The following is a 12,976-nucleotide window of genomic DNA, read 5'->3' as shown; positions in this document are numbered from 1 at the left end:
GGCAAGTCAGGGCTGCGCCTCCTCCTTCCCTCCCTCCCTCCGTCCCTCCCGTCTTTCGTCCGTCCGTCCGTGAGGGTCGTTATCCTCCTCAGCCCGGCCGGCCACGGGCACGGGGTCTGCCCGCCCCCTCGCCCCATTCTCCGGGCCAGGGCGCGGGGTGTGTGCATGGGAGGGGGAGCAGGTTCTGTACTGGCCTCGTCCCCGTCCCCCCCGTCCCCCCCGCTCCACACTCCACCCAGAAATGATCCAGTGAAACTAGGAGGAGGTGATTCTCCTCCTCCCTCCTGCTGCTGCTCCTGCTGGTCTGGAAGGGACTGCAGGAATCTCTGCTCTGCTGTGCTCCGAGGCAGGGTCTGGGGAGGGGAGATCGTTTTGTGGAGAGAGGGGGCCGCGGTCGCCCAGGGTGTAGCTCTCCTAGTGCGCGGCGGGGTGTGTGTGGGGCTGCTTGGTTCCTGACCATGGGGAAGGACCAGGAACTGCTGGAAGCTGCTCGCACTGGGAATGTGGCTCTGGTGGAGAAACTCCTCTCTGGGAGGAAAGGAGGGATCCTGGGCAGTGGATCTGGAGCTATTCCCTTATCCAGCTTACTGAGGTAGGGACATCGTTCCCCATCAGATGCTGGGGATATTAACCTCTTCTTCCCTATCATCATTATCATCGCCCCTCTCATCTTAATTTCCATTCCTGCATCCTTCATAGTAACAATAAATCGTTCACTCTCTCGCCAAGTACAAGTGTGCCTGTGTTTAAAGTCACAGACAGTCATTTTATTAATATAATGATACTGAATTTCTTGCCTTCAATGCGTCGGTGAGGTAGTTGTTCATTCTGTTACTAGCTGTGGTGCAGAACTTATATTTTTATTTCGGGACTAATATGCACAATATACCAATTATTCACCCTTTGTTATTTCACCTTCAAATTACTACTTTTAATTACAGATGGAAGCATTAATCACAGACAAGGCATTGTATTGTGGAATTCTGTGTAAAAAGCCATAGCTTCACCCCATACCCTCACCCATAGTTGTTACCCTCACTTGCAGAAGAAATTAGGCATGCTGTAGTAATGAGCCTACAAAACAAAGAAAGGGAATCTTTTTTTATGAGAGATCATCGAGGTGGAGGAGGTGTAAAACTTATGGAGCAGGTTAGGTAAGAGCAGCGTTACTTTCAAGGTACCTGGATTTAGTGGAGTGAAACTGGGTTACTAGCCATGTTGGGTGAAAGGACTTAACTTCAGTCATTAGTCGTATCTCAGGCAATCTACAACATGGTTTTGATGTTAAGTTTCATCATGCTTTTAAGTAGAAGCATTATCACAACCATTTATGACATTTGACAGTATTCAAACAAGAGAAGGTCTGCAGCACACAGTCCAGTGCTAGTGTTCAATACTACACTAGGCATAGCAAAAGAAGACAGAATGGACTGAAACGTCATTGCTCTAGAACTTGAATTAATTATGGTTTTGTTTTGTTGGTTGTTGTTGTTTTGTGTTCTTTTCTGGAAGGAAAGAAAAGGCCTAGAGAAATGGAAATAGCTTAAATGAAAATACATTTGTGATTCTATTGCCAGTACTGCCTTGTCAATATATTTGTATTACTTCAATGTACCCTATTAGAGAAAATTTAGTATAACTGTCCAAATTATACCTGTCTAAACTATTTATAAAATCTTGTTATTTTAAAGCTGGTTTTGGTGCTATAAACAACAACAATTCAGGTAGTCATAGTTTACCAAAGTTCTGTGGTGCCCCAGTTCAATTAGTTATTGCACTATTGTTTAATTACTAGCCCGTTGACCAAAATCAAAACACACCATGTGATTGCTTTTTGTGCTGTACTTGACTAGGCTGCTTAGCAATGAGTATGCCAGATAATTGGTTGAATTTAAAATATGAGTCTTTTTAAAATGTGATAGCCTTCTCTTCTGATAAGTAGAGAAGTAAATTCACTTCAGTACAATGACAAGCCGTTTATAATCCAGTTCTACTGCGTGATTTGTGTAGTGACTTTCTTCAGGGCTGGTGCCTGTGCTATTCACTGCTACTTTCATGTTGTATATCAAAAGTTCTGTATATCCAGATGAAGTGTAATTTGGTTCTGTCTTTCTTTTTTATTAAAAAGCAGTGTTTTACTTTGTGTATACAGAACACATTAACCATGTGTTTATATATACAGATGGGTCATGACAGTCATTGTTTTGTTACTTAGAATTTAAGTATTTTAGGTTGTAAACTCAACTGTAGTCCTTTTTTTCTGGAAGTGCACTTAGCTTAAAGAGAAGTAAAGCAAAGTAAAGCATGTACTGCTTTATTGATGATATTTCTTACTGATCTTACAAAGAATGTCTATAGCTTCTGTAAATGTAACTCCAAAAATTAAAAGTAAAAATTTAGCATACAGGTGCTAAAATAGTTCTAATTTTAAATAAGCTATTTGAATACAATTAAAAATAATTCAGTAATGGATTGATGCATAAACATTCACAATCTAACACACTATTGAAGACAATGCTTTTTAGAGGGGATCTTAGTAATTTGACTGACTTTACCAGGGATGCTCAAAGTAGAAGCTACTATAGCATTATAGAAAATGTTTTCAAGAAAATATTATATGTGCTAGGTATTTTAACATCCCTTTTTTTGGAGAAGTTGCATGATCTAACTGGTGCCAGTAATTATGCATTAAGTCCAGAATGACATGCAAGATTAAGGTTGGATTTATCTTGGTACAGAACACATGGAAACAAAAGAAGATACTGAAAGGAAGTCATACTACCATCTTGATCCTGTTTAGGAAATCAACTATTATTAAAAATAGCAAAGTTATAGAAGAGCCCATAATTATAGGGTATAAAAGTTTGAATTTAAGGTTGGGGTGATCTGAAGATTTTTTCAATAGAAAACCAATTGAAGTAGCTTACTTCTGTAGCTAGAGCTATACTAGTATTTTTTGCATACAGCTTGTTACACTAAAAACTGCTTTTGAAAGTTATAATAAAGAGAAAGACAGAAAAAAATATAGGAACATATTTTTCTTCTTTTTATGGAATCTTCAGGAGACTCTGTTTGACAGTAACTCCTGGTGTTTCAATGATCATAATTATTGCTCAGTTCCTAAAATGGTGCCCCAGAACTGTATCTGTCCTCTTCTGATGAGAAAAGTCCATGTTGCTGTTTCTTTCTCCTTTTGGCAATGCTCTTCCTAGCATTAGGTTGGAAAAGTCCAACTCTTTCATCATAAAATGGACTAATGCTCTGCCTGAGATGTTGGTCTAAGTAGCAGTACTCTTTCCCTTCAGGTTTCTTCTAAGTGCTGGAGAGTTTATATGGCTGAACACTCCATGGCTTTATGCCTTTTTTTGTGGAAATTTGCTTTGCAGTAATTATGTATCTTGTGAATGAAATTTAATATTAATGAGTTGGCAAATGTACATCGATTGTTACCTGAACTAAGGAATGAACTCTCTGAGTTCTGATCTCCTATTTACATTTTTATAATTTTTTTTTTTTCCTGACTCGGTGTATTTTATTGAACTTAGGGGAAAAACAGGGCAAGCCTCTGTATGGTTGTTTTACAGTTGAACCTGTTCACCGATGTTAATTACAAAGTAAATTATCTAATTTTTAAAGGGCTGACTTCTAACTTATAAGTCATTATATTAAATGATGACAACAGTTCAGGAGAACAACACTGTTCCAGAAGGCTATTTAAGAACACATATAAATATATGAATGAATTCCTGTGAGGATTTAAACACATGCTTAAAGCAGAGCATGTGCGAAGTGCATAAAAATGGTACATGCTTAATTAAGAGGTCATATGTACTCAGATACCTGTAATAGATATTATGTAAGACCTCATGCCCAAATGGATTTGTCTAAAGCATTGACAGCAAATCAGTGATGTTTGACTGTGGACCGTATAACTTGTTTCAGTTCAGAAGCAGCATTGAAAGGCTCTGGATCAGTTTGTGGCTCCCTACCTCAATCTCCATACTTTACTCTGGAATATGAAGACTGTGGGTGAATATATTGAGGGTGAATGCCTCAGATGCAAAAATTAGCATAAGGCGTTGCAACATACTAAAGCAAGTATAACCTGCAGGAAACACTTGGCATAGAGTAATTTAGTTGCTTAAACCTAGATATTTAGTGGCATTTTAAATGCCCATGAGTTTCTGAGGCATCTGCATGGCCTGATGGACTTTAACAAAGAACCATGACCTGTGGAGATACATCTAGATTCCAGGTGGTATACACTAGGACATCTAAAGCTGTATTACACGTATGTGCAGGCTACAGTCTCCAACCCAAAACATTAATGCAGGGCTGTTGTTTTACTACAAAACAAGGATGTTTTGAGATGCCTCAGAAAACATTCAGTTTAGAAGACTGAAGTGTAAGGGAAGTTTCTTTCCTCTGTTTCTTCTGGGATTCCACTTTCTGGAATTGTCATACATTAGTATATTAACTATGTTTCATATTTTAAAAAAATGTTTTTAGGTGTGTAATAGATTGCAAAGAGAATTTTCACCAATTTTAAATTATTTCACTGGCTTTTATATTATTCCAGTATAAACATGAAAACTTGAGAGTGAAATCCCACAGTCCCTCTCACAGAATATATTATTCAGTTCCTGTATCCCAAATCCTTAAACATACTTAAACGATTTAACACATAAAAAGAGTGAAGTGTTTCTAACAAAACCGGTATTTTTAATTTACTTAATTTGATTATCTGTATATACATAACATGTTTTATTGACCAACCAGTTTTTCATTATTGGATAGAGACAGGCTTTGTTTCTTTCAAAGTGTTTTAGGCAAAATAACTTTGAAGGTTTTCATGTACCTCAGAGACTTTATATCATTTTGCCACATGCGACTGCATGTCTTTTTGCCCTACTAATATGTTACAACCTAAAGAAAAATGGATAGTTCTCGATTAAATGCTAATTGTTAGTCTTTTTAAACTTTACATGTTAAAAGAACTTTGGGTTTTTAACAGGACTATGGGATAGAATACGAATTAATGTGAATTGGCACAGAGTCATAGGGAAGGGTGCGTTGGCCCCTTCTTGCTCTTTGTTGGCTACTGCCGTTACACAGCATGGGAGGGCGGAGCAGCCTGCATGGAGCTGTTTTTTTCCCCTTCTACACTTGGCAGACTGTGGCAGGGAATGGCTCCATTCTTTGCTTATCCTTACTTAGCGCAGCTACACCATGTATAGGCCTGGCCCAAGATATTTCTCTTCTAAAGTATAAGAAACCCAGCAAGCAGATTGTCAGTCTGCGAGTTGCAATCTGTTTCCTCATCTGTTTCTCAGAGCACTGTCTTGCTTGCAGCAAAGCCAAAGTTTAGCCTGATGGCCTCAGTGCATGCCGAGAACCACACAAATCTACTTCTGTCCTTGTGCAGAGCCCTGTGATTCGTTCAGCTTCCTGTGCAAAATCAGATCACACATAGATATGGCTTGTAGAGCAGAAAGTATTGAAATACCTTATGAAGCTTTAGTTAAAATTTTAACAAAGTGGTTTTCACGTTACAATTTAAATATCAAATCGATCACCTTATCAACAAAAAATAAAGGCACTAGTTCTGTTTTTCATTGCAAATAGTGTTGTTTAACGTAAGAGATACTTTCTTAGGTTGATTTTATAAAGAGAATGTATTATATGAGGCTTGAAGTAGCAGGGTTCTGGGCTCACGTACTTCTGAGGTCACTTATTTCTATGTTAGGAGGTATTTGTTTCAGACAACCAGCGCAGATAATAAAATGGCAAGTATGTTACATATAGGTCAATGGGGCATCCGATTAGTATATGCTTATTTCTAATTTTAGTTACGCTATTTTTAATTAACACATGGAGGTTTTTGTACTGATGTCCCAAGCAGAGACCAGCATTCCCACATTTCCCAATTACCTTTTTTATCCCCTTAGACTAGGAAATTTAAGTCTTTTGGGGACATATTTAATTTTTCTTCCTTTTGTCTTTCAGTATAAAATGCAAATTAATGATCACTGCAACACTTAGTTCATGCTGTTCGGTATTAGTAATAGTTGATTGCTGCCTTCATTCTGCATGTTTGCCCTTTCAAATGTATAAGCTTCTCTTAAAACTTAACCTTCATTTTGTTATTTTCTACCTTCTTAGACTTATTTTTATTCTTATTTCTGATAAATGTTTTCAATCAAAGTTTAGACAAAATTTTATCTATGGAATTCCTTAGATTTCTTCGCAAGTTTGAAACATTTACAATATGTAAAGGTAGCAATAGGGGCAGTATCCAGGACATCTAGTAGAAATATCGTTGTTCAGGGCAAGGCAATTCACAAAATTTGTGTAATAAATCTTCCCTAGGAGCTCAGCATGATCCTGGATTCACAGCTCCGTAGTTAATCTCTGCAGATAAATTTCTCACTTCTCCTTACTCCAGATCTTGTTTTTTGAGTATTGTTCACATGTATGTTCTTTTAATTTTCTAAAATGTTAAACCAAATGTAAAAATGACCGGCAGGAACTGTAGATCTAGTGTAAAACCTACTGAGGTCATACTATCTGCCCATAGATAGGATCAAGATATGGGATGTAGCAGTACTGGGAGAATTGATGGAGTTTATGATGGAGTCAGGAAGATTAACAAGAGAAATTTTACAAACCTGTTAATGAAAAGGTAAGGAAAAACCCCAGAAAGCTGAAGTGTCTGTAACTTAAACATATCTAACTGTAGAGGACCATATAAATGCATTTTGATTACCATCTTGTTTTCCCTCTTGTCTGACATCATGGATGATTTTAGTAGTTTGGTAATTCAATAGAACTAATGCTGTTTTATACATTTTTAAAATTGATATATGACATTGCTGCTTTTAAATGGTAGTGTTATAGAAGAACTAAGAAGGGAAATAAATGAAATAAAATGAAGAATTATGTAATCTGAAAGGTCTGGTGTAATCTGAAAGGTCTGCTATCTTGTGACTTGTCAAGGTTGGAAATGTTATGATGAGCAAATACAGATGCTTTTAGGACAAGCATTTCCACAGTCACTGCACTAGTGATCAAGGAGAACAGAACCATGTTTCCAAAAATCTACAAATAGATTCTTTTATGTGCCTCAGTTTCAGTTTGTATGGGTATTCATGGATGAGCTGTTAAGGAACTGCTTATAAGTCTAGGCCATTTTTCTTATTGCCCTGACATAGGCACCAGTTGAAGCATCCTATAAACTGCTTTAATTTACGCTACTGGTATACAATCCCTAAGGGACAATACAGTGTAGAGTGCAGTTACATTCCCTTTCCTTCAGTAAGCTTAGCCTGCTTGCCTGAGGAGGTGACATATACAAGAGTTCCACAGCTGGAATTCCCTTCTGCCATGGACTTTTTCTGCTGGCCACTTCCAATCAGAGTACCCATCCCAATCCTTTTTATTACTTCAAGCTAAAATATTTTGACAACTTTCAATGTTAAATGTGTAAAGCATAATAAGCAGTGTTAATTCCTGCCTACTGATACGACATTTTCATGTACATGGGTCCTTTTGGGAAGTAGGGAATACATTGTGTTTGAACTTTATAGCCTTTATGGGAAGACTTTTATCACTTTTTAATTGCTTTTTCCTGATGAAAGTATTTTCAGTACATTCATTTTGCATTTAAGCAGTGATATACAACTCTTCTGCACCTAATTTAACATCTCTGAATTTCTAATAATGTACGTGTATCTAATAGAAGAAAGGTTCTGTGAGATTTAATTCCATGAGGTTGTGCTTTTATTAAAATCATTTTATACCATTTCCCATTTATTGCACATATGTTTTCTGAAGAAAGAAGAAATGCTAAAAATGACATCTTGAGTGCAATTTCGTTCCAATTTTAAAAAAAACAGTGGTAGCTGTGTTTCTATAGGTGTTGATGTCTGAGCTAGGTGTCTAAGTTCCCATTATAGCCAGTGGAGTTCTAGTCAATACAGTTAGGGAGCATACAGAGTGATTCAGCTCACCCCAAAGTAGATATTGACTGATTTTATTTAAAACAGACCTACAAAAATAATTAAATTAGGGATGTGGTTAAGAATATTTCAGTGAAGAACAGGAAAACAATTCTAGTTGAAGGTATATGTAGAATATATATATAAATGACCACTTAAATAGCTAGGTTGAAACAAAATTTGTGTAGAATTTTTTTCCTTCTGTATTTTATAGCTGACTGGATGAATTCAGAAGTAGTAGGCATTAGGTGCTGATGAGATAACTGATAGATTGAGGGGCAGAATCCTGGATTGTTGAAGTTAAAAGATGCATGAAAAATACATAAAATGCATGATGTTTTGTCACATGATGTTTGTTACAAATGTGCTGAGTATGCAAGAGTGGAATTAGAAAAACCTTAGCTGGAGTTGAAACTAGTGAGTAATGGGAAGGGCAAAAGTAAATACGTTTACAGCAAAAGAAATTGTGGGGCAGGAGACCTAGTGACAAAGCACATAGAAAAGGCAAGGCACTCATTGCCTTTTCTACTTTGTTTTTTCAGTGGTAAAGTTTGACTTCCCAGGTTCCTGCACCTACTATCAAAATTTGTGTGGCAATGAAACATTGCCCACAGTAGAGGAAGATCAGGGGAACACTTAAATTCAAGAGACTGATGTTACTGTGAGGCCACTCTTATCTTTAGAAGATCATGTCAAACGTGGGAAGTTTCTGATGACTGGAAAAGGAAAATGTCACGCCCTTCTTCAGAAAGGGCAAGAGGAGCATTCTGGGGTCATCAGGCTCACCTAAGTCCCAGGGGAAGCTACAGAGCATATCCTCACGGAATTTATTTCCAGGCATACAAAGCACAGGGATGTGACTGAGGACAGCCAGCATGGATTTACCAAGCTCAAGCCTGACCAACTTAATTGATTTCTACAATAAGATAGCTTGTCTCTGGACAAGGGGAGAACTGTGAATGCTGTTTAAGTTTAAAACAGTCTTTTTCAGTCAAAATGGTGAGCTATGGAGTGAGTAAGAGGATGACAAGATGGATGGAATCTTGGCTGGACTGCATGGCTCTGAGGATTGTTATCAACAGTACAAACTCCAACTGTTGATCTCTACTAGAGGGTTTCCTCAGGATTCAAGGGCCAGTATTTATTGCAGTATATCAAGTATAGTAGGTTTGTAGATGATACCAAATTGGGGAGAAATGATTCATATGAATGAAGAATTTTTATTAGGAAGGACCTGGACAGGCTGGAGAAACAGGCTGATTGGAGCCTTGGGAAATTCATCCAAAACTGTTGTGAAGTCCTGCAGCTGGGACTGAATTGCACCACTACAGACTCTTATGCTGTAGTTGGACAATTTTTGTGTTTTTCTTCTTTTTAACTCATATTAGTCATTACAAAACCATCAATATCACATTTAGTCTTTGAGTTTACACATTAGTAAATTCTTTCTCCTATAAGAAAGGTGTGATCGGCATGTGGATTTTTTCCTAACACTTCATAGCCCAGGCAAGTGCTGAAATAGGTTAAGTTGTAAAGTATTCATGTTGTCACAGTATGAGAAGTGTCCAGGAAATAGATGGCTTTTAGAGAAGGTAAAAAAGAGTTTTTTAGATTAGAATTGGGAATATCTCCTGGAACAGGTGTTTTCCCTCTCCATATTGCTTGAATTTCAAACATTTTTGATGTAACTTTCTAGTGTGTTTGTTAACTGATAGTTCTGAGAGTTAACTGTGAGTTTAATGTCTTCCATGTTTACTTGCTGACTTGTCAGTGTCATTGTTTTCTGGTTTTAGGTGCCACTGGATATGAGTAGTGAATCTGTGTATCTAGGTTATTTTTGTAGATTAAAACTCCCAACACATTAATATTAGCAGTTTGACCCCAGAATCTCAACTAAGTCATTGGTAAGGTTTCCCAAAAAATGTAATTTGCACTTATTTTTAGTTTTCAATTTTCTCGAGTAATTATTTATCCACTTCCGTATCCTCCTTGTCATCTGTATAGCTAATTTGTCAGATTATGCTTATAAATAATTTGCAATCACTTTGCTTCCTGTTATGTGCACATTTGCTGCAGAGCAGTATCTTGCATAACCAAGTGGTCTAATAATCTGCCAGGGATCGTCTCACATAATGTGCACAAGTAACATTTCAGAGAACCAAATATACCAAATGTAGAAATATACATATGTGCGATATACCATATGCTTTATGTTACAAAGCTGTTTTTTGCCTGTCACAATGGTTAAATCCATCGATCATCTCCTCTATTTTTACTTTTATGTAGACTATATAAATCTTGATTTCAGAATGATAGGAGTCATGACATAAGCAGAAAATGAAGCCTGTAAAAGAATGGAATAGGTATGTGTCCTGGGTGAAGAGATGTTGCTAGAAGACAGGTGGAGGGAGGGAGACCTGAATAGGGGTATTTATTTGGAGTGTTTCGGTAAGCAGGCTGTATATAAAAATCTGAAAAGACTGGAATGCTAGAAATAGTTGGTAAAGGAAATGGGTGTAAGAATTGAGACTGGGAATAAGAATTGAGACTGGTTGACTATGGAGGTTAGCACCAGTGAGGAGCGGAAAATGCAAGTTTAGGAGACAAGATACAAGGAACAGGGCAAAAGGAGTTACATACGGCAGAATAGAGAGAGAATGTATATCCACTGAAATATAGTTTTCATTCAGAGACAATTTCATATTTTCTTGCTATAACAAATATTTGTGAAATGCACTTGCAAACTGCCTCATTTTCTTTTAGTGCTAAAATAGGCAGCGGTTAATAAAGTGCCATCGGTTATTCCATTAGCTTAAGTGGAAGAGGTTGTCGTGATGGATATAGGGATCCTAAATAATCTGGTAAAGTTTCGCCAAGATGAAACCACATGGTGAAATTTCAGGAGTTTTAGTTTGGTTTTTTATTAGTGGTAAAAATAAGGTTGCTGGTGCAGTTTTTATTTAGCCACCTGGATATAGGCATTGTATATGTATTTTTTTTAGTGACACAATCCTTTAGTCTTTTCTTTCACAAGGTCCTTACCTCAGTTCTGGCCCAGGATAGACAGTGCTCACTGAATAAGCAGTTATTCAATATCTTTTATCCTTACTATTCAGTGTTTAGCCCCGAGCCTTATTTACTGCACAAAATTCAAACTCTTCTCTAGAAAAAGAATGATTCATTTTTCTCCTGTGCTTTTCTATGGTGTTTGTCACTATAGTATCCGACTGTTTCACAGCGTTAATGAGTTTACTGTCACAGTACTTCTGTGACTGAGTAAGGGTGTTAATATCTGCAGTTCACAAATGCTAACTGAAGCATGGTTAGATTATGGTGAGAAGTATCCACTGACTTCGTGATTCTAACCTGTGACTACAACGAGCTTATTTTTCACAGTATTAATATAGTTAGTGTAAAAACATAAGAATGGCTTTTCTTGGTCAGAATGAATGTCCATCTAGCCAAGTACTTTTCTCCACTAATGACTGGGAGTTAAGAGGTTGGTCTTAGAAGAATATAGTAGCAAAGCAAGCATATAGTAAGTAATGCTTCCTCCAGTGTACTCCCACAGCTCCCAACAATTTACGGCAGCTTTCCAAGACAGATGTATTGTCTTTGTATTTAATAGTTCAAATGGATTTTTATTCCATGCATTTGTTCAATTGGTCTTTGAAGCAATGCAAATTTTTAGCATTCATAGCATCTCACAGCAAGGGTTTCACATCTTAATGAAGCATGTGAAGAACATTCCCTATAAATTTAGCAGCATTTTATATGTTCAAACTTATAAAGATCTTTTCAGATGCTCAGAGGTTTGTATCTGGAGTACAGACATGGATAGAATGCGGTTCTGTGATGCAGCATTAAACTGCTGTTCCTGTTCTTGTTTAATTGATTTAGTAAATACCAATGCACCTTTTAATATCTTCGATTTTCAGAAATAAAAGAGTTCTTATTCAGTCATGCCCATTATAGCGCATAGGCTTTCAGGGAAAATAATATGGAATCATGTAATTATTAAAGTTAATACATGTGTGTAAGCAGGATGACTTAGCACCAGCACTTTAATCCTTGCTTTTGAAACCTCAAACGTTTTTTAAAGGCACTTTTTAATATGTATTTATATATATTTTTCCACAGAAAAATATATTTCTTTTGAGAATGTAGATATAGACTACCTGTGTGGTGGTGAACAGAACATAATTAAATTGGAGATGCCTCTATTAATTTACAAAAAATACAACTCCTGATGTGTATGTAATATCCTTATTAAAAATGATGGGGAAGTAGAGGTGCTAGAGGATATTTCTTTTTTTTTTCTTTTTCACAAGTAATGATATGCATTTGAACAAGATTCCCATTATATTACCTGAAGAAGCAAAGCTGAGGCAAGAAAAATCAAACTTTAATTGTTGAAAGTAATTTGTTAGGATGGAAATGAAACGGCTGCGTGTAGGGTACGGATGTTACTCTCCTCTCTTCTTTTGTGGGAAACAGTTATTGAGGAAAGAGCAAGGTCATTCCCCAGTGATGAAATGTTTCCTCTTATATACCATCCTCTAGAAAGATAGTTTGAGGCATAAATGGGATGTGTATCATTTCCCCATTTAAACTGGCAAATCAGAGTTAATGAATTACTTCAGGAGTAAGCTTTACAGTAGATGAAGCCAGTTTACCACTAGTGCTTACCATGTTGGTACCGCTTGACAAAAAAAAGAGAGAAACATCAGCATTCAGCCTCCATGTCTCTGTCATTCAGGCAAGAAAAAATGAAAGAAAGGTAAAATGAAAAGTTCATTATACACTTGCAAGCCCAAGAATTTTGACCTAATGCCAGTGTCTGAGGGCACACCCATCCTGTGTGATCCAAAGGACAATATATGTGTTTGATTTGGAGCTGCCTATAACAGTCTAAAAATATTAGTACTTGCTTGTGACATTATTGTGATACTAGTTTTGTGTACTTCATGAATTATCAC

At 37.0% G+C, this 12,976-nt stretch overlaps 1 protein-coding gene across 4 annotated transcripts in view; it reads left to right on the top strand.

Moving 5' to 3' along the window:
- Positions 1-458: 458 nt before the first annotated feature.
- Positions 459-12,976, top strand: part of ANKS1B (ankyrin repeat and sterile alpha motif domain containing 1B) — a gene marked incomplete at both ends in the record, with an annotated part of 473,260 nt that continues 460,742 nt past the window's right edge. For all 4 annotated transcript variants that reach the window (XM_082013919.1, XM_082013918.1, XM_082013917.1 and 1 more), the window contains one exon: positions 459-592. In XM_082013919.1, the coding sequence (XP_081870045.1) occupies positions 459-592 (134 nt within the window). The remainder of the gene's footprint in view (positions 593-12,976) is intronic.

The sequence above is a fragment of the Phaethon aethereus genome (genome assembly GCF_964289735.1).
Source record: "Phaethon aethereus genome assembly, chromosome: 1".
NCBI lineage: Eukaryota > Metazoa > Chordata > Aves > Phaethontiformes > Phaethontidae > Phaethon > Phaethon aethereus.
This window is presented reverse-complemented; position numbering and strand designations above follow the sequence as displayed.